Here is a 20,804-nt window from a genome sequence, read left to right as displayed (position 1 = left end):
TGGACCACCATCTGGCCGAGACGTTATGACCCGATCACTGTCCCAGATGCTAGGGATACGAGAAGAATGTTGATTCAATACGGGGTCTCCGACCTTTAGACCTGCATACATTGACATGACCAAATCAGCCTGCACATTCTAAACAAAGCACAGGCTTCAGTTTACATTCGGAACAGGGATCGAAAATGGCTTCAAATTCAGAGCCCCTGAGTCTCTCGGCCTACGGAGCCGCTCGCTCCACAATCTCAGGAAAGCTACTGTCCGCCGACGAGATTCGCAAGACGAACGCCTACTTCCGAGCAAGCCTCTACCTCTGTCTCGGGATGTTGTATCTCCGCGAAAACCCACTTCTCAAAGAGCCGCTGAAACTCGAGCACATCAAAGCGCGTCTCCTCGGCCACTGGGGCTCCGACGCCGGCCAATCCTTCACCTGGATGCACATGAACCGGCTTATCAAGAAATATGACCTCGATGTTCTCTTCGTGTCGGGACCCGGTCACGGCGCGCCGGGGATTCTCTCGCAGTCGTACCTCGAGGGAGTCTATTCAGAGGTGTATCCTGATAAAGGGGAGGATGAGAAAGGAATGCAGAAGTTCTTCAAGCAGTTCTCGTTTCCAGGGGGGATCGGCAGCCATGCAACGCCCGAGACACCGGGCAGTATTCATGAAGGCGGAGAGCTGGGATATTCGATCTCGCATTCGTTCGGGGCGGTGTTTGATCACCCGGATCTGATCACCTTGACTATGGTGGGTGATGGAGAGGCTGAGACTGGCCCGCTTGCGACCAGCTGGCATAGCACGAAGTTTTTGAACCCGTGTACGGACGGTGCCGTGCTTCCTGTGCTGCATTTGAATGGATATAAGATTAACAACCCGACGTTGCTGGCGCGCATCAGCCATGATGAGCTGTCTGCGTTGCTAGTTGGATATGGATGGACTCCGTACTTCGTCGAGGGCAGCGAGTTGGATAGTATGCATCAAGCGATGGCAGCCACACTTGAACACTGCGTGCTTGAAATCAAAAAGTTTCAGAAGCAGGCTAGGGAGTCAGGAAAGCCGTTTCGCCCTCGTTGGCCGATGATTGTTCTTCGAAGTCCAAAAGGCTGGACGGCTCCGAAGGAAGTCGATGGAAAGCGACTGGAAGGGTTCTGGCGGGCGCATCAAATCCCCATTACCGACGTCAACACGAACCAGAAGCATTTGAAGGTTCTGGAGGACTGGATGAGGAGCTACAAGCCCGAAGAGGTCTTCGATAAATCCGGCAGACTGATTCCTGAGCTCCGCGAACTAGCCCCGAAAGGTCGGTCTCGAATGAGTGCCAACCCGATCGGCAATGGTGGTCTTGTTCGCAGACCTCTTGACATTCCTGACTTCCGAGTCTACGGACTTCGTGACATTGAACCGGGAGTCACCGTTCGAGGCAGCATGGTAAACATGTCCACATTCCTCCGCGACGTGATGGCCCAGAACATCAAGACATTCCGGCTTTTCGGCCCCGACGAGACCGAATCGAACAAACTCTCTAGGGTCTACGAAGCCGGCAAGAAGGTCTGGATGGCCGAGTACTTCGATGAAGATACGGACGGGGGAAATCTTGCGTTCGCGGGACGCGTCATGGAAATGCTTAGCGAGCATACATGTGAGGGCTGGCTCGAGGGATACGTTCTATCCGGTCGACACGGGCTTCTAAATAGCTACGAGCCTTTCATTCATGTTATCGATTCCATGGTTAACCAGCACTGCAAGTGGATTGAAAAGTGCCTCGAGGTGGAATGGCGCGCCAAGGTGGCGTCGCTGAATATTCTGCTCACCGCGACCGTCTGGCGACAGGATCACAACGGATTCACCCACCAAGACCCCGGCTTCCTCGACGTGGTTGCGAACAAAAGCCCCGAAGTCGTTCGAATTTACCTTCCTCCCGACGGAAACACCCTGCTCTCAGTGACGAACCACTGTCTCGCAAGTGTCAACTACGTCAACGTAATCGTGGCAGACAAGCAAGACCACATCCAGTTCCTGAATATGAACGAGGCTATCGAACACTGCACCAAGGGTGCCGGAATCTGGGACTGGGCGAGCAACGACCAGGGCGTAGAGCCAGACGTCATCATGGCAGCGTGTGGTGACGTTCCGACACACGAGGCCCTGGCCGCGACTTCTCTTCTCCGGGAACATTTGCCCCAGGTGAAGGTGCGATTCGTCAACGTCGTCGACCTATTCCGCCTCATCTCGGAAAGCAACCATCCGCATGGAATGTCAGACCGACAATGGAAAGCGCTGTTCACTGACAACAAGCCCATTATCTTCAACTTCCACTCGTACCCCTGGCTCATCCATCGTTTGACATACAAGCGACCGGGTCAAGAGAACCTGCATGTCAGGGGCTACAGGGAGAAGGGAAATATCGATACACCATTCCAGCTTGCGGTCAGAAACCAAACAGATCGATATCGCTTGGCTATTGATGCGATCGATCGCATACCGTCGCTCGGGAATACAGCCGCTGGGGTTCGCGAGAGGTTCATCAACCTGCAGTTGGCGGCGAAGGAGGAGACGATGGAGAATGGAATCGATCCGGAGTATATTCGCAACTGGAAGTGGCCGTATCCGAAGAAATAGGACAGGAGTTGCGACCTAGTATAATGTTTGACAAACTAACCTGTGGTTGATAGCATAATCAATTGAACGAGTTTGTAATCAGCTTCAGCTTTGAATTACTCAACGGAGCTATTTTGAGTGGATCAATCAATCAACCAAAATTCTATTAACCCGATAAAGCCTATTGACTGAAACGTCGAGTGGATCTTGGGCTTGCCATGTGAGTTGCTGCCAACAACCATACTAGAAACATACCAAAAAAACGAACAGACCAGACTCTGGAAGCGCAAAGAAAATCACTCAATCGGAGGAAGATGCCGGAGTCCGCATTCGTGAGAAATTGCCCATTTGGTAGTGTCTACCCCTGCATATCGGAAGTCTGCCGGAGACTAGAAGAAATACTACTGCAGGTTCCAAGTCGGCGGTCGTAACTAAGATGAAACTAGTTTCGTCTAGTCGGCCAAGTGCCGGGGCTTAACCTATTTGCTGTGTGACGGCGAGCACGCGATGATCCTTCGATCTGGGCTTGAGCTCACGGGGGTCTAGTTTCAGAATGGAGATTCTCGACGAAGTTTGTCGCAGATTGCGTTGGAAAGTAGACAGCGAGAATGGATTCGTTCTCGAGATTGCCACAGATGACTGCAGCGCAATAATTATTGTCAATAATCGTTGAACAAATGCATAATACCAAGAGACCGCTCTCAAGATCCTGACAAAAAAAATCCCCGATAACTCTCCAAAAGCATGCTCACAAGGTGACACAGAGGCGAAATCTCGGAGAATATCGAACTAAACGATGGACCCTGACCCAGAGGATACTCCGTAAAGGCTGACAGAGCAGCAGCGGCGGATTCCGCGCATCAGTCATCGCTTTCTAAGCCCACGGAGGAGATGTCGGGACGATCGGCATGTCAACCTGCTGTGTTGAGCTGCTTAGGCGAGGATTATTCACGGCAAGCCGAGACACGGTGGACCGGCCAGATCCCGAGCCGTTTCATGATAAGATTAGATGGCATTTCTACCTTTTGATGAGGTTTGACATGCACGTTCTGCTCACAATATGACCGTCTCGGGATTTACAGAGTTGAGCCATCTTTCAGATGAAGGCTGCTATCACCATCTGGCTTCTTGGCTTCTTAAATGCCGATCCCACATCCCACCAAATCCCGCTCCGAGGACGCAGAAAAATAACCTCACTTCTGCGCCGCACCAAGTGGGTCGCAATCTAAACGACCCTCTCTGCACCGCTGACAAAAGATTACTCTATAGCAGGGTCTCATTATGCAAGGGACACACCGGCTAGCTAGCCCGCTCGCCATACCTGCTCGCTGCTTCGGACCCGATGTGACATGACAGATCCGGTCTACGCACGTCCACGAGGCCCATCTCATACATAAACCGATCCTCCCCCGTCCGGCTGATCCTCCTTTCAGCAGCAGCAGAAACGTCCTACCTGATCGCCATGTTCAGCCGTCTCATTTCCGTCGCGGCACTCCTGTGCACAACAGGATCCGTCCTGGCCGCCTCGTCTCCTTCCTACGACTACATCGTCATCGGCGGTGGAACCAGCGGTCTCGCCGTCGCCAACCGTCTCTCCGAGAACCCCAAGGTCAAGGTGCTGGTCGTCGAGGCCGGTGACTCGGTCTACAACAACCCCAACGTCACGGCCGCTGACGGCTACGGTCTGGCATTCGGCACGGACATCGACTGGCAGTATGAGTCGACGAACCAGACATACGGCGGTGGAAGCAAGCAGGTGCTGAGAGCTGGAAAGGCGCTCTCCGGAACGAGTGCCATCAACGGTATTCCCTCTCCGCCAAGCTCGCACATCCGCAGAACTAACCCAGCACAGGAATGGCCTACACCCGCGCCGAAGACGTCCAGGTCGACGCCTGGGAAACCATCGGCAACAAAGGCTGGACCTGGTCCTCGCTGCTCCCCTACTACCTGAAGAGCGAGAACCTGACCAACCCGTCCTCACCGCAACTGGCTGCCGGCGCACACCCCAACGCCGACTTCAACGGCGAAGAAGGACCCCTGAAGGTGGCCTACTCCGTCACCTCGCCCAGCCAGCTCACCACCGTGCTGAACAAGACCCACGCCAACCTGGGCATCCCCTGGTCCGACGACGTCAACGGCGGCAAGATGCGCGGTCTCAACGTCTTCCCATCCACCCTGGACGCCGAGAAGCAGGTCCGCGAGGACGCCGCTCGCGCATACTACTTCCCCTTCGCGGATCGCTCGAACCTGCACGTTCTGCTGAACACGTTCGCCAACCGCATCGTGTGGGCTAACGAGTCGTCCCACGAGGCCACCGCACGTGGCGTCGAGATCTCCTCCCGCAACGGCACCGTCAGCGTCGTCTCCGCCTCCCAGGAAGTCATCGTGTCCGCCGGCTCGCTCAAAACCCCCGGTATCCTCGAACTCTCCGGAATCGGCAACCCGGACATCCTCTCTCAGTACAACATCCCGCTCAAAGTCGACCTCCCCACCGTCGGCGAAAACCTACAGGACCAAGTCAACGCCGCGTTCGCCGCTTCCACCCGCTCCAACATCACCGGCAGCTCAACAGTCACCTACCCGAACGTGTACGACATCTTCGGCAACGAGACCGCCTCCCTCGCGCACTCCGTCCGCTCCAACCTGCACAAATACGCCACCGAAACCGCCAAGGTCAACGGCAACATCATGAAAGCCAAACACCTCCTCCCGCTCTTCGAGCTGCAGTACGACCTCATCTTCAACCAGAAGACCCCCATCGCCGAGATCCTGTTCATGCCGGGCGGCGAGGCCGCCATCTCCTCGGAGTTCTGGTCCCTGCTTCCCTTCGCAAGAGGAAACGTGCATATCGGATCTAAGAACCCCCAGCAGAAGCCCGTTATTAACCCCAACTACTTCATGTTTGACTGGGACGTGCAGGCGCATGTCGGCGTCGCGAAGTTCATTCGCAAGGCGCTGCAGACGGCGCCGTTGAGTGCGTTGGTCAAGGAGGAATCGGAGCCTGGGTTCGAGGTCGTCAGGAAGGATGCGTCCGTCGAGGAGTGGAAGGAGTGGGCGTTTGATGGGAACTGTAAGTCTTTCCCTTCCCCCTTTAACCTTCCATTCCATATTCTTCATTCCCCTACCCGAGGCCCATATTATCAGGTACTAACGAAATGCCATAGATCGCTCCAACTTCCACCCCGTCGGCACGGCGGCCATGATGCCCCGCAAGTCCGGCGGCGTCGTGGACGAGAAACTCACCGTGTACGGCACCTCGAACGTGCGCGTCGTCGACGCCTCGGTGCTGCCGTTCCAGGTCTGCGGCCATCTGGTCAGTACGCTGTATGCGGTTGCCGAGCGGGCGGCGGATCTGATTAAGAAGGATTCGGAGCTTTTTTGATTCGTAGCCTGGATACTGTCTCTGGAGACGGGTTCAGGGGATTTTGGTAATTGTTGTATTTATTTTATAGTATTTCGTTTATTTAAGTTAGAGGTTTATTGATAGGTTATAGACGGGTCGGTTCATTTTAGACCAGTTTTTGAGGTCTGTTTACGTCGATCATGGCACGGTACCTTTTGGGTGCTTTTATCGTAACCGTTCAGTCCTTAAGTGACAGCTACAAGCCAAGTGACACATTTCAAGATCGAAAACCCCTGAATATCTACTTTCATACCCACCACACCCTCATGACCTCCCGCCTCGGAAAGAAAGTCCATAAAAGTATCCATTAAAATATCCCTATCTAGTATCCGGCCGATAACAGAACGACCAGTCAGTTCAGCATCAAACCAAACCAGCCCAGCCAATCGATCCGCAGCCATCTAGACGGGTTCAATAAACTTAAAAGTAAGCCTCATTAATAGAATCGAAAAATAACCATCAAAATCATCAGTGCAGTGTCATCTACAGATATTCATCTTTGCATGAAACCCATAAGAAGAGCCATGCCTCAGAAAACAAATCCACTAGATAGACAGACAGCGCCTCCTAAGATCCGATGTAATCTGTCCCACCGATTAACACGCAACTTATCCCGTCTCGTGTCCCTTGAGCATGAAAAGAAATGAAATGGAGAGATGTGAGCTACAAAGTAAGAAAAAGAGCCTGGAATTACACCTTCTCGGTGGTTTCCTGGAACGTGGTGTCGGCGGTCTTGGTGGTGCCTCCGACTTTGAGGTTGCCCTGCTCGATCTCCTGGGTGAGGTCGTCGAGACGACTGCGCTTCTTGAGCTTGCGCCAGGCAGGCAGGCCACTGTCGAAGACCTCGTCCATCTCTTCGAGGGTGTAGCCCTTGGTTTCGGGGGCCGCAAGGAACATGTGGATAATAGCGGCGGTGTTGAAGGCAGCGAACTAGTAAAAGGTAAGCAGAATATTCAGATGTGAGAAAGGGTGACTTACAATCATGTACATCTTCCAGTTGATAGACCACAGGAGAGGAGGCACGAAGAGCGCCAACAGACAGTTCCAGGTCCAGTTGCAGGCGGTTGACAGCGAGACGGCTTTGGCACGGACTTTGGCAGGGAAGATCTCGGCGGGGTAGGTCCAGGAGGTGGGGCCGATGGTTGTGGCGAAGGAGCAGACGAAGAGGTACGACATGGCAATGATGGCCTTTCCGACGGCAGGGTGGTCGGCGACTGTCCAGGAGATGGCATCCAGCTTGGGATCCGTGCCTGGGTTCGGCTTGCCATATGCTGCCTGGAGACCTCCCTCGATGTAGAGGAAGATGGCCTGGCAGCAAAAGCCGACGAGAAGAGCGGGACGACGACCAACCTTGTCAAGGTAGAGGATAGCCGGCAAGGTCAACGCAGTGTTCAAGATGTACTGGATGGACGCGGTCAGCAGGGGGGAGCCGGCGCCGGTGCTCTGCATGATGTAGACGATGTAGTACATCATGACGTTCATGCCGCAAAGCTGAGACCACATTTGCACACTCATGCCGAGAATCACACGCTTCAGGATACGCGGCTTGGTCAGTTCCTGGTAGCTGGTCTGAGCCTGCTCTTGCTCCAGAGCCAACGCTTCTTGGATTTCGCGGTACTGCGCCAGCACCTTGGGGTGGTTGATGTCGCCGTTGCCGTGAAGGTTGGCGAGAACCTGCATAGCCTCGTCCCAGCGATCCTTGCTCGCCAGCCAACGAGGCGACTTGGGGTAGAAGAACAGACCGACAAAGAGGATGACACCAGGAACGATCTGAATGCCCCAGGGGATCCGGAACGCGGCGGTGCTCTGGGTTGGGTTATCGGGGCCTCCGTCAATGTTACTAGCGCCATATTGCTGCGATAATTAGCTCTGTCTGTGTCACTCTGGTACCAGGGGCCTTACAATGAAGTATTGGATGAGAATACCCCAGGTAATTGCCCATTGCTGCAGTGAAATGACTCGACCACGAATTTCCTTGGGGGCGACCTCTGCTTGGTAGACAGGGACCATGGCGGAGGCGATACCAACACAGAGTCCGGCGATGACACGACCGACAACCAGCAGGGGAATACCGTTTGCAGCGCATTGGAAGCTAGGAAAATTAGCGACGATTCCCGGAGAATGCAGAGTGGCATAGAGAGTAACGTACATTGCACCGATGATCCACAGAATCGACGAGAACTGAATGGCAGTGACACGAGAGTATTTATCGGCGATGAAACTGGAGCTCAGCGCACCGACGAGAGAACCGAAGGGCATAGCACAAGTGATGGCACCCTAGATAGGACGAATGATGAGCGCAATTCGATTGAATGGAAGTCGGAAGCTTACCTGCTTGTACTGGCCGGATCCGACCTGGAAATAATTGGTATAGGCATTGGTTCCAAGCACACCTGCGACAAGTTCAGAAGACTGTATCGACCAAATCAACGACGTCAAAGCTTACCACTCATCGACGAAATGTCAAAACCGAACAGCCCACCACCTGCGAGAGATCAGCTGAGGCCTCAGACGACTGAACGGCATCGGGACAACACACCCAAGGTGATGAAGCTACAAAGGAAGTAAACATTGTAGAATTTCTTCATGGTGACGGCGACCAGCTATCGAGAAGGCGAAAGCCAGCCAGGAGGTGATCACATCCGACGGGGGAAGGAGGGGAGAAATCAGAATACGGGGAAAAGGCCGGGGAGGGGATTTAAATGAGAGATGAAAAGAAGAAAAGAAAAAAGCAGGAAAGGTAAGAGACGAGAAAATCAAATAAAGGAAGGCGACCAGGGGTAGCGAAAGCACATGGACCGCGTCTGGCAGTCACGACGCCATTCACCGGCCAGCATTCACTGCGTCGCCTGATGGTCTGGCACAGAATCAGTTTGAAAATGAAATAAAATCCAAAAGAAAAAAACCAAATCCCTGTACCCCAATAGGAGATCGCATTCAAACTGGCCTGGTACGGCATTGGCGCAGCGCCACCAAACAACCAGCGGCTTGGATCTCGGTGTGATTTGACAGCCATCCGTGGACGCTCTCGTATTCCCTGGTCTCCCCCGCGCTGTTCTCCGGTTGAATGACTACTTGGCTTTCGCTTTAAGCCTTGGAATGGCATCTCCACATGGGGATTGCGGGGGTTACGGACTGGGAATTCATGGGCATGACCAGCAGCAGCAGCACGCGACATTGTCGAGGACGAACACCAGCTTAGGCTCGAGACGCAGTGGTTGCACAATCAAAATAGCAAATGGATTAGAGCCTGCTCTCCATAAAATTAACTACTGGGGAAAACTGTCACAATTTCCTCCAGTCAAGGCGAGCCATTCGGGCTTGGCCGTCAGCGCCTTCTGAGTCCGTTTCTTGGCCTCGTCCCATATTCCAAGTCCACTCAAAAGTCCAGTCCCCTCCAGCTCAGTCTCGTTTTCCTTCCTGCCATCATCGACCTGTCACTCTGGGGAGATCAGTTCCCCTGGGCCTCCCGGGCTCTCATCCACGGTCGGACACGAACTCTCGGGCCTATACATGCCCCATCATGAGACCTTTGTCGGGCTGGCTCATGTCGACGTAGCTACAGGGTTACATCCACCGTCCCCCACTTTTCCCCCGGATGACGAGCATTTTTACCTTTTTTTCTGGGGCCGTTGCCCCTATATCCGGACCCTATTATCACGCTGGCCCGCTAAGCCATCTCCCCAGCCAACCAGCCCCCCAGATCCCCAGACAGTCGACCATTTTCCTGCCTCAGATCCTACAAAATTCCCCAAACAGGCTACTTCTCCCCGCCATCGTCCCGACCATCTTTGTTGGTCCTTTGTTCGCTCACCCGTCCGTCGGGACTCGAATCCCCGTCCAATGTCCTGCGACCCCAAACGCACGTCGACTCGACTCTGACAGCTTCGCTCGTCACAGACCACGCACCGGACCACGGACCGCGTTCCTTCTCCGCCTTCACCATGAAGTCATGACTCTCTCCTCCTTCGCTCTAGCGGACTGAGAGTCGAGAGCGAGAGCACCGCATGAACTGGCCCGGGCTGATGTGCCACATTCTGAAACGGTCAGCAATTAGACACGGGCAGCCGAGGGAGGGATTCCTGTACCACCGTCACGAGATGTCACTGTTGTTGCTCGCGACTAGCCTGGATTAGCTTCTCCGTGCTACCCTGCGAGCTCCCTCTTACCTAAATCGGTCCTAGTCGCTAGAGGTGGACTTGATGCTAGCTAATCTCTCACTTTATTGCGGGCTTGGCGGTAGGGCTGGCGGAGGCATGTGCTCTCCTCTCTGCCTTGGGCAACCAGGCCATCAGGATCGCATGAGTCATTTCTTTCGAGTCCGACAATAGCGCTGAATCTGTCCGACCTACATCTCCTTATGCTCTGCGATAGGTCTTATTTTCTATTTTGTATAGGTCATTCCAAATCAATCACCGTAATGCCCAGATCCTAGAGCCTAGAACAGACAAGGAACAACGCAGTCCGCGTGGCTCACGCTGTTCTGCATATTCCCCGTTGACACCCTCGGGGTATCAAACGTCCGAAGACGAGCAGCAGAACTCCGTAGCATCTGCGAAGCAACGTTGATGGACCGTCGTCAGCGGCGCAAATGTGGCATTCGGGCTTGCCCAGGAAGGAATTTCTTCTGGGTGGTGGCCGGGCGGGCGTTTCTTGGAAGTCTGTGCTTTTTTTGTTTTTCGTGCGTGGCGGGCTTGGACTGGGCTGGGCGTGAACTGCCATTTTTTCTTGAATCCTTCCTCTCGATTAAGAATGCGGCACGAACTACGGAGTAGGTGGGAAACTAAACGCAATGCATTGAAATTGTATCCTAAATGTAGTTACTTGCATAAATGCAGTAACCGACGTAAATCATTCTGAAATAGACCCCGCCGATTGCATCCCCCAATACCCTCCCGCGTATGCTTTGCTGTTCACCTTTTGGTATTCCCAATGTTGAACGACTCTTACTAGAATCGTGATTTATACTGCCATATGTCGGCAGGCAGTTGGACCGCCATATATGAAACACGCTAGCCGTGTTTCAAGCGATAATGTCGACGGTCATAGGTCAGATTGGCGTTGTTGCAATGTGTCACCAAGGTTTGTTGAAAGAGATACAAATAGCGCGCGTGTTGGTCAGAAGGCCTTTTGGTGACTTCGTTCGCGGCTAGGTGATAAGAATCCCGTCGAGTAGGGACGACGGACTAAGTGGTTGATCAGTGGTGGTGGTTGAGTTGTCCTCAAAGGACGGGTCGGATTGTTCACTCGGGTCGGCCATTTCGCTATTGTCGGCCTGCTCGATTGGCAATACCCACTGCGCCACCTTCAGGTTGATAGTGTGTGCATGACGGCCAAACTTGCACGGTTTAAGCCCCCGGCAGCCGTCCTTTTGGCATATATGGCCAAGATAGCATTTGATGGATCGGCAGCGCCCGCCCCTGGGGCATACGTGCTGCCTTAAGATGTACCGCATGACATGAATGCAATCCTCGCTTGCAGGACCGTGGTCAAACTCACAGGCGTAATTGTCACAGTCCCCGCCCAGCTGTTGTCTATTACACAGCTTCTGCTGCTTGATGCGACGGTTATAGGAGTCCCAGGCGTCCGTCGAAGGAAAAGGACAATAGCTATCAATACGCTCCTCCTCGCTGTTCACTGCGATGTGATCCTTGTACTTCCCCCACGTGCCCGGTAGGCTTTTGAAATAGTATGCCTCGTCTCGGACTTTGGTGGGAGAATACATCGGGGGTGGCACGTTATGTTTTGATTGAGCAAGCTGTTGGCTTGGCATTATGTGGACCTTCATACATTCGTTGCCGAATCGGCAAATGCCCTGTCTACGGTTAATGGCGGTCAGTATCGCGAGGGGGTCAAATCTCACCTTTTGGAAGTGCTTGCAGATCTGCCGGGAAGGTGCAGTTGGTATACTCTTCTGGCCATTGTGGTTGTTAAACGCAGGGCCGAGGCTGAGACCATTCCCATTCCCATTACCGTTACCGATATGGTTTCCACCTGGAGTGGAGGTCGCAAAGACGGCCGGCAGCTCCCTGATTGGGATGTCAAGCTTTGCATATTCTGCATGGAACGACGCGGCTTTGATCAGGGTAATACGGTCGGACTTGCCACGATAGGGTGTCAACATAGACAGGTATCCTGCGTCATGACATCCCGCAAAGAAGACATGTTTGCATTGGTTATTATCGGCAAATAGCCGGAACATTTCTGCCATCGTCAGTCATTGAGTAGGCATTCGGATTCGTTGCATTCCTACCTCTGATTTTATAGTCTGCGCCTTCTTTCTTATCCCCTGCGTCAACATAATCAAAAAGGTCCTGCGACCGGGTGAAACTAGCGGCGAACGGCGATAGAGACCGAGCCTCGTAGCCCAAGAGGCCAGAGCGAGCCAACGACTTCGAAAGCCCAAGAACATTAGAATAGATACGGACCATAATACGGCACTGATCGGCCTGACTTCCGAGTCGGTCCTGGATCAGCTCTTTGATGGAATCGCTCAAGAGCCTGGCCGCGGTGATACCACCGTCACTGCCGGCCTTGACAAGATGTTCCTTAAACTACGATTATGAGCATCATCCTTCTCGATCAAACAGGAAAGAAGCTTACCAGACAGCCATCACCATCAACTAGCACCAGAACAAATGGGTTCCGCTCCTATATGCCAGTCAGCCTATTCCAACCAGCTGCAGCCCTTCAACCCTTACCTGACCACGAGCCAGCTTTTTATATTTCTCACGAGACTCCTTCTCCTCTTCATAGTCGCTTTTCAACCGATTATAATCGTCGAGAAGGAGATGGAAGCGCTGGAGGAGATTGCGCAGGTTGTCATGATGCTGTTCGCTCTGGCGGGCCACCGACTCTAGACCGGCATCCAGGGCCTGAATATCTGTATCTGCAAGCATGCTGGCTAGGTATTATTCCGTACGAAATGCTAAGTGGTATGTTGGCCGAACAATCCTTTGGCGACAATCACGGCCCCGCTCGATAGGCAACCATGTAGATCGACAGCCAGACTGACGATACGGAGGAGTCTTTGGAATGATATTGACGGGCATACACGGGACAAGAGGATGGTATTCAGCTGCTTTGAACTAGTAGATTGTATTTAACGAGGGAAAGCCAAACTGGCCATGAACATTCCTAGGGAAAGGGACAACCCGATAAAGCAAAACAGAAACAAGTGCGTTGTGGCCGTCGCTTCGCTCTCCTGCAGCTCCTGGATTCTTCGGGCAGGCGGTGAGACGCCAGCTGTCACATCAAGCGGGGGTTCCCCACGGGTTGCCTGATCAGGCCATCTCCGGTCACGCTGTGCTGGCTGCTGCACGGGAATGGGATACGGAGTACGGAGTAGTGCTGCCTGAATTTGACCGTTTCTTGTTAATGTCTTCGTGTCTTCATGGCTTTTCATGGGTTTTAGATTTGTAGTAGCTGCAGTAGGCTAGTTTTTGACCAACGGCTTACTCGTATCCCTACAATAACAGCACCCGGAGATATATCTCCATGGTTGCACCCAGGACGAATTAACAAATTCCAGGAGCCGAGGCAGGGCTCAAAAGTCAGGTCTTCTCCAACAAGAATATGAACATTGTCTGCTGCTTTTTTACATGGGGGGGGGGTTTTTTTCCCTTTTCGATATAGCCTTTTGGTTTTGCGGCCAGCCGAGCCCAACCCGATGTCGTACGGTCACGTACTTCTGCTGATGATGCAAAGCAAACAAACACATTTAATCGCTGACGGGATAAAAATAGACCTGTCACCACATTCCAGATCATATGTCTTGGCTTTGCCAGGTCGCCTATGGGCAGGAGTTGCCTTCTACGGTTATACTTTGTATATAATTTCCATAGCTAGACATGTTCTATACCCCTCGGGAGGGAGGTCTTCAGGGTTGATCAGGCAGCCCCTAACTGGACGTTAACTAATACCACTACTACGACTACCACGGCAACCATATCTGTCCTGGAACATTCACAAGAGCTGGAAGCTGATTCACTGCTAGTATACGGAGTGAAAGGATCCAAGTAAGAAGTAGGGAAAGGAGGAGCCGTATGGTGAATGACTTAGGCACTGCTAGGACCCGTAGTTGCGAATGCTTTTAGTCCCTCAGCACTTCGCTATACAACCTGCTTTCTTCAAGGATCCTTTACTCTGATATTGTCGCTGAACAGCCAGCATCCTACCTCTCCTATTAGAGCTGACCCTTGTTGGCTGAGTGGAAAAGTCGATATTTCATGTCTTCTGTGTCGTTTCTTAACCCTCTTGCATAATCTGCTCTTCATGACCGCACAAAGTCAAGCCTATATGGTCAGCGTAATCGCGACTATAGCGCGGAAGAGCTGCCTTCTCTTGAAAAGGTGGTTCAACATATCACTGAGCGTGTCAAAAGCCCATTTTCAAGAGAATACGAAGAAAAGAACGTGCCAGTTGAGTACGCAAACGCCATTTGTGACGCCCTTCTGTTGGCACCGGATATAGAAGCACGTTCCACAAGGTCTGACTTATCGCTCGCACTTACGATCTCCAATATTTCAACTAATATGGTCACAGGCTACAATAAAACTCGGTGACGAGAGTTTCCAAGTTACTGATGCCCACGCCGCTCCACGGCGCCTATCAAACCTGGATGTTCCAGAGTATGATGGAGTGGTTGAAGACTGACTACTGAGAAGGCGCGAGTATCACCCTCTTTCTACGGAAGCGGGATGGGACAAAATACTTAGCTTTGGCTAATTTTGAGGGTGGATACAAAACTCCCGAAAGCATTCCGATTTCACTATCTTCCCTAAATCCCAGCGACCTCCCTCTCTGCTGATCGAAAGCGGGTAGTCGGAGTCATTCGCAAAACTACGCCCAGACATGGACCTCTGAATGAGCGGAACGTCGTTGGTTCAACTCGTCATTTTGTTAAATTGGTCACAAGTCTCCGGCGGGCAATTAAATGGTAGCGCAGAAGTCTGGACTACAACAACTGCTGAAATAATTCTCACTCACTAAATAATATGTATTCTTCCCTCGGTGATGGTATGGGCTTTCAATAAATATCCTAACTATAGACAATCTTCCCTGCTCCGTCTCCGATCTCTGCTGTCGACCGAATCGATGTAACAATAGGACGATTGCTCGGAAACCTGCTCCCGGTTGGAGCAGACCCAGATGCTGCACTTTCTCTTCAGTTTGATCTCCCTAGGAAGATTACCCCAGACAGGATCGTGAGAAGCATGGCGCTATCCTCTGTGCTATAGCAGCACACAAACGTGCCGTCTTGTCGTGAAGCATGGACGAAGTCATCAACAGACATGGAGGAATCTAAACTGTTTTTTTCGTTCTAGGTAAATCGGCGCGCTCGTTTCAATTGAGACGGGAAGAGACCGAGGAGCCTGTGATCATCAACACTTAATGCAAACAGCTCTTAGCGGAATCATACAGAGCTCTTGTCATTGCTAACCAATTGTTCATGGGCCCACCCTCCCCATACCTTTAGATGCTCTGATTTGTCGCCGACCCCCTCTGGATCGAAGTTCATCCACTTTTCCTGACCAAACAGCTATCTTCTATCCGGTGCCATCAAAACAACCGGTTTTGCAAAAGCCCTTTCGGAAAGGTGGAAAGAAGGCTCCACTGTCCAAGAAAAATGCTCCGTTAAAATCCATGTGGACGGCTGGGATTCCGAAGCTCTCTTGATTTTACTCAATATTTTCCACGGCAAGCTCAGTAACGTACCGAAATAAGTTGATGCAGAGATACTTGCCCAGGTGGCAGTTATGGCGGAATACTATCAATGTATAGCAAACACGGAGATATTTGCGCACATGTGGATAAAGGCAATGGAAAAGCCTCTTCCGAAATCCTACGGGCGAGACCTCATGTTGTGGCTAAACATCTGCCATCTTTTTGGTCAATCCGACGACTGTAAGAACCTCGACCGGATTACTGTCCGGGAAAGCACAACTCGAATATCAACACTTGGCCTTCCATTCTCGGGCTCATTTATAGGTAACACATCTCCGCTTCTGGAAGAGTAATGATTCTAATGCCGTGTACAGTGGATTTGAATGAGAAAAGAGAAGTCCATTGGCCATATAGTAGATGCACTGCGTTCAAAAGCCGACCACATGACTCGCTTTGATGATGACGGTAGTCATCTGCCAACAAATTCTACAGAGGTCGGAAGCTCACCAGAGCCGGTGTTAGCAGGCGCGCACACCACAAAACCGCATTCCAGATCGCATCCCAAACACAAAAAAAGCCTACTCTCAGTGTACCTCATACAAGCTAGGCGCTTTGATCAAACAGATGCACACGTTGGGGCTGTCTCCGAAACCGAAATCGCCCTATCATGGACTTAGTTACAATGGCCTGCTCAGGTCCATTACCTCGTTCAAAGGATGCACGCGTACAGACTATCATTCGTCCTGCAACAGCCTTTCAGTGTTTATGACATCTTTCAGGTCCAAGCTGTGGCCAGAGGTGAAAGCTATAGCTGATGCAAAGATGCCGTGGTGAATTCTCGCCCAGTCGTCTCTCTCACATCCAGAACATTTCTTGTTTGAGTACCCGCTAACTACCTACCTCTTACCTCCCCCACGGATCACTCGCTCCCGGACCAGGGGCGACTACAGCTAATGAACAAAATAGCGATTATGGCTCCTCAGGGGACGGGGGCAAACAGACTGCGCGTGCGGCAGTGCAGCAGAAGGACAGAAGTACTTACCGCTTCATGAGCTAACTTAAAGTATCTATCTTATCTTACCATGTTTGAAGACATCCTATCTTCTAGGCTACATAAGGGCTAATTGGCCTCCAGCATCAATGAGAGCTGCTGGGCTGGCTGCGTAGAGGAACAGGTACAAGGACAGCTAGCATACTCCGCATGCCTTGCGCATTTTTGGCTTCTTGTTTGAGATCTTTTAGCTTGAATAATGTACTTTACTACCTCTATGACGACGACCCAACAGCCATCGGCGATCCGGGAAGAACCCCAAGAGGGAGCCGATATTCGGGTACAATGCAACCCTCTCTCCCTCTCAGTACCCGCAACTCTCGAAATATTGGAAGCATCCCTGCAGTATACCTTGTAGACATCGAGCAGCTTTTCGTCCCGCTTCATTATGATAAATGGCAGGTTGATATGGGTCTTTTAAAAGTTTGGGGTTGTGAACGTGTAAATCACGGTGCGGGATACATCCACAACCCACCGAAAGGATTTCAACACTCGTGGCTCCGAATCAACAGCTACATTCCTAACTTGGTTTAACTTATCACGTAAAGACTACAGGTGTTAGATGTCTCTAAGGAATCTTGAAGGCCATCGGGCCTTTTGGATTATCCTTTTTATCTTTTTTATGGTAGTCTGGGGTGACTTAGTATTTATAGCGGTACTAGCATTTTTTCGTCATTTGAAGGTTGACCGCAAAGGTAGCTGGGCGGATAAGTTAGGAGGTAGAGCCCTTACGGGATATTAAGTTCGTCTTAATATGGCTCCTAGGTAGGCCGATGACGCGTATACTTGATTATTTAGATTTACCCTTAATGATAAAGGCGGCTGTCGAATCGGAGCTACGGCTGTTGAAATCTTTCCGATGGGCTGTGAACATGTCTCTTACTGTAAGTCTTCGGGGCTTGTCAATGGTTCTAAAATGCTAATAACCATTTTTAGAAATGGATCGGTTCAGAGCTTAAGACACAATGCAAACCCCTATCGCATGCTGACATTCTCCCTCACGACACACCTTGTTCCACGAAACATGGAGAACAATTGAGAAGACAGCATCGTACGGTTAAGTAGTATCCATATTAAGCCCTTCTTATCCTCGGATATCATGGCAAAAGACAAGCGAACAGGCAACAATAGGAAAGGATCAGCTGTCAGCAGCAAGAGGCGATTCTAAACAGGGACGCTTAGCAGCTGGTTCGTCGGTTTCTGGGCGTGGTGGCTGCAGGTCGTTTAACTCGATGCTCCTCAGTCTCACTCTAAATGCTATCCCCCATACTCCTGAGGCAAGTGCAGGTACTTGGCAGCGGGGGTCGTTTGTACAAGCCACCTTCAATGCCTTGGGGTTCTCGAAGACCAGTAATGTCTTCACAAGGCCGTCGAAACTCAAGCCATCGAATGGGGGCATTGGCCTTGGCCAAAGCAATGATGCAGAATGCATTTGCTTCATCAGAGCGCCCAGCATGGATGAGCCACAGTCAAAGCAACGCTTGTCGAAACCATTCTCGCCTTCATTGGTGGATGTTATCAGCTTTGTGACACTGCCATGTAGTGAGTCGATGATGGTATTCATAGCGTCTTCTCGTCCTTTATTGAGTCCATCTATCGACACAGTTAGCTACATGTCACTGGATTTGGGCGGGGGGAGGGGGCATTACCGATCAGGCGATCTGGAAACGGAAGGCCGAAAGAGTGAATTGAACGTTGGCTCCATTTCATGACATCTATATGAACCTGATCCCATGCCTCCCGTCGGCGGAACACCCACGCGATGAATAATCGCATGATCATCTCATTGAAAGGGGTATCTGAGGACGCGGGTCTGAAAGACTTCACCCACATGTCCGTGAAGATCTCGACGGATGCATGGCAGTCATAATAGTCGGTTATAACAGCGATTTTGGCCAGCTGTTCGACGCTCATCTCGTGGGGCAAATCTCGATGACGGCAGTGGAGGATGTTGAGTAAGATCAGAAGGGCTTCGCTATCCCAGCTGTCGACCACAACCTCAACTGATCCCTGTTTTGCAAGCTCAGTGCCTTCCTTCCAAGGGCCCTTCAGAAGTCGTTTGAATACAGGTGATGCGAGGATCATATGCTTTGCTGAAACCTGAAAGCGCACTTCATCGTGCTCCTGTCTAGAGTCAGAGGTGTCGCCGTCTGGGGAATCGATATCCCCGTTGTTGTCGTTACCGACCTCCTTATCGCTTTGACCTTCCTCATGACCCTGATTCTGCTCATCACCTTTATTTTCGTCGTTTTCTTCATCTTCCTCATCATTGTCACCTTCGTTATCTTGATCATTGTTGTCATTGGGTTCTGGGTTGTCTGTCTTGGTGCCTTCCACGGAGGATTTACCCTCAGGCTCACTGTCGAAGTACAACGCTGCGAATGGTGCGTTTGGATGGTGGAGGACTATCGTCACCTCCCCATCTGGATCGATGATGTGTAGGTTTGCAGTCATTGTATCAGTGGTGCAGTATAGACTGATAGGCTCGTTGAACAGGTGATTCAGTGGTATAGGTCCTGATGATGAAATGAGATGGATTTGAAGGATTGTAGGGAGTGAGTTGGCGAGTGCAGAGTGGTAAAAAGTGAAAAGTAGATCGATCTGCTCTGTTTGGTGCTTACTAAGGACACTGCAGCTCTCACCCTGACCTTGGTGCAACTCTGCTCTGCTTTCGTTTCCTTCGTTTTTCGTTCTTCCTTTCTCACTTCCATGATCAAGGCTAGTTGTCATCATTCTCTGCATCAGGACTCTGAGACTCTATCATCCGGGTCCGTCATCAGTTACTTTCAATTACACTTCATCCACAAATTAATCAATAACGGGAGATAAATTGAATATTGTACAAATTGGTTCCTTCAACTCTGTCATATAATTCAAAGAGCACTTCGCTGAGGAGTCTTCGCCGACAACAGAGGCTCGAGTCCAGGGTCTCCTTTCTCCATCGCCTTCCGGTAAGCTTCGCGATTTCCAACTCGCCCCAAATAAGAGACAACATTCGGGTACGCATCCAGACTGAAACCCGCAAACATCCGTCCCGTCGTCAAAGGAAAGAGAACCAAAATATCCGCTGCAGTGAACTCCTCCCCAGCAACGTACGGGAACTTGCCCAGCTGCTGCTCGAGCGCAGCCATGCTGCGATCAAACCGCTCCTGACTGAAATTCGGCCGCGAGCCGTCGTCCGGCTGTCCGGAAAGCCGTCTCATCATGACGCCCATAAACGAGGGCATCAGGCCTCCATTGGCATGGTGCAGCCAGAACACATAGTCGGCGTAGTTCGGGTGGTCCGGCTGCAGCACCAGGCGGCCTTTGCCGTACTTTGCGAGGATGTATTCGAAGATGGCGTTGGATTCGGCCAGAACGACCGGTCCGTCTTCGATAACTGGCGCGGTGCCGACGGGGTGCAGGTCGCGGTACTCCTGTGGCGCCAGCATGGTGGGAGGTTGCCGGTTGTATGACTTCAACTCATACGGGATGTTGAGTTCCTCGCAGAGCCAGATAACTCGCTCGGATTGGGAGATGCGAAGATGGTGGATGATGATCTTGCCGGTCATGGTTGCGTGGATGTTGTTGTTGTCTGTTCGAAGGATATCCCGGGGTTGCGGTGCTTTATATCTGTCCTCCAGATCGGTCGTGCGATGCACCTGACTAATTGAGAAGAGGCCACGGCAGGTAATGAGCGAGAAGTGGATATTTCCGTTCATTATGGAGTCCTGGACCAGAGCTAATTCGGCGATGATATCACTATTCCGCTGCATTACCCCTGCACAATCCATGCATAAATCCTTGTGCATGCCAAGACTTGGATACTCAGGCACCCAGGCCATCACCGGTTCCACATTTTATGTCGAGATTCTAGACTCCTGGATTTGTCACTACCATGAAGTGCTCATTTCCGGATTTGCCCGTCCATTTCTTTTGCTTTACCAGGAAGAAAGAAGAGAAAACACACATTACTTCTTGTTTTGCCAACCTTTCTAGATTGACCACCTTACAGCATCTTTGCCACTTATGACAATTGAAACGCCAAATCACATCAATATCACACACCTTCAAAAAGGGTTCATTTTATTCAACACAGCATAACTGT

The 20,804-nt window shown here is 51.5% G+C and overlaps 6 protein-coding genes across 6 annotated transcripts; 2 read left to right on the top strand and 4 right to left on the bottom strand.

The window, feature by feature from the left end:
• Positions 1–184: 184 nt before the first annotated feature.
• P170DRAFT_431795 (phosphoketolase family protein) lies at positions 185–2,657 on the top strand (the record flags this gene model as incomplete). Its single annotated transcript, XM_024848123.1, has 1 exon — positions 185–2,657. A coding segment is annotated over one exon (2,434 nt), but the record flags the coding sequence as incomplete, so codon positions are not given.
• A 1,402-nt stretch (positions 2,658–4,059) lies between these two features.
• P170DRAFT_469609 (GMC family oxidoreductase) lies at positions 4,060–5,979 on the top strand (the record flags this gene model as incomplete). Its single annotated transcript, XM_024852655.1, has 3 exons — positions 4,060–4,399; positions 4,450–5,667; positions 5,762–5,979. 3 exons carry the CDS (start codon positions 4,060–4,062, stop codon positions 5,977–5,979), a joined length of 1,776 nt encoding a protein of 591 aa, XP_024709448.1.
• A 303-nt stretch (positions 5,980–6,282) lies between these two features.
• P170DRAFT_372848 (sugar porter family MFS transporter) lies at positions 6,283–8,842 on the bottom strand. Its single transcript, XM_024845220.1, has 7 exons — positions 8,540–8,842; positions 8,447–8,485; positions 8,332–8,393; positions 8,150–8,277; positions 7,903–8,092; positions 6,979–7,854; positions 6,283–6,930 (listed from the first exon to the last, which is right to left on the bottom strand). Exons 1-7 carry the CDS (start codon positions 8,586–8,588, stop codon positions 6,691–6,693), a joined length of 1,584 nt encoding a protein of 527 aa, XP_024709447.1. The 5' UTR covers positions 8,589–8,842; the 3' UTR covers positions 6,283–6,690.
• Positions 8,843–10,791: 1,949 nt separating this feature from the next.
• On the bottom strand, positions 10,792–13,169 carry P170DRAFT_431792 (C-x8-C-x5-C-x3-H type zinc finger protein). The gene is made up of 5 exons (XM_024848122.1): positions 12,702–13,169; positions 12,604–12,651; positions 12,254–12,554; positions 11,864–12,204; positions 10,792–11,815 (listed from the first exon to the last, which is right to left on the bottom strand). Exons 1-5 carry the CDS (start codon positions 12,897–12,899, stop codon positions 11,150–11,152), a joined length of 1,554 nt encoding a protein of 517 aa, XP_024709446.1. The 5' UTR covers positions 12,900–13,169; the 3' UTR covers positions 10,792–11,149.
• A 4,878-nt stretch (positions 13,170–18,047) lies between these two features.
• Positions 18,048–19,180, bottom strand: P170DRAFT_319011 (BTB/POZ domain-containing protein; the record flags this gene model as incomplete). Its single annotated transcript, XM_024843300.1, has 3 exons — positions 18,048–18,310; positions 18,331–18,914; positions 19,089–19,180. Coding segments are annotated over 3 exons (939 nt in total), but the record flags the coding sequence as incomplete, so codon positions are not given.
• A 410-nt stretch (positions 19,181–19,590) lies between these two features.
• On the bottom strand, positions 19,591–20,268 carry P170DRAFT_397226 (glutathione S-transferase family protein; the record flags this gene model as incomplete). Its single annotated transcript, XM_024846162.1, has 1 exon — positions 19,591–20,268. One exon carries the CDS (start codon positions 20,266–20,268, stop codon positions 19,591–19,593), a length of 678 nt encoding a protein of 225 aa, XP_024709444.1.
• Positions 20,269–20,804: the final 536 nt, after the last annotated feature.

This window comes from Aspergillus steynii, assembly GCF_002849105.1.
Source record: "Aspergillus steynii IBT 23096 chromosome Unknown P170scaffold_1, whole genome shotgun sequence".
Classification (NCBI taxonomy): Eukaryota; Fungi; Ascomycota; class Eurotiomycetes; order Eurotiales; family Aspergillaceae; genus Aspergillus; species Aspergillus steynii.
Note: the sequence above shows the minus strand (reverse complement) of the source record. Positions and strands in the feature narration are given on the sequence as shown.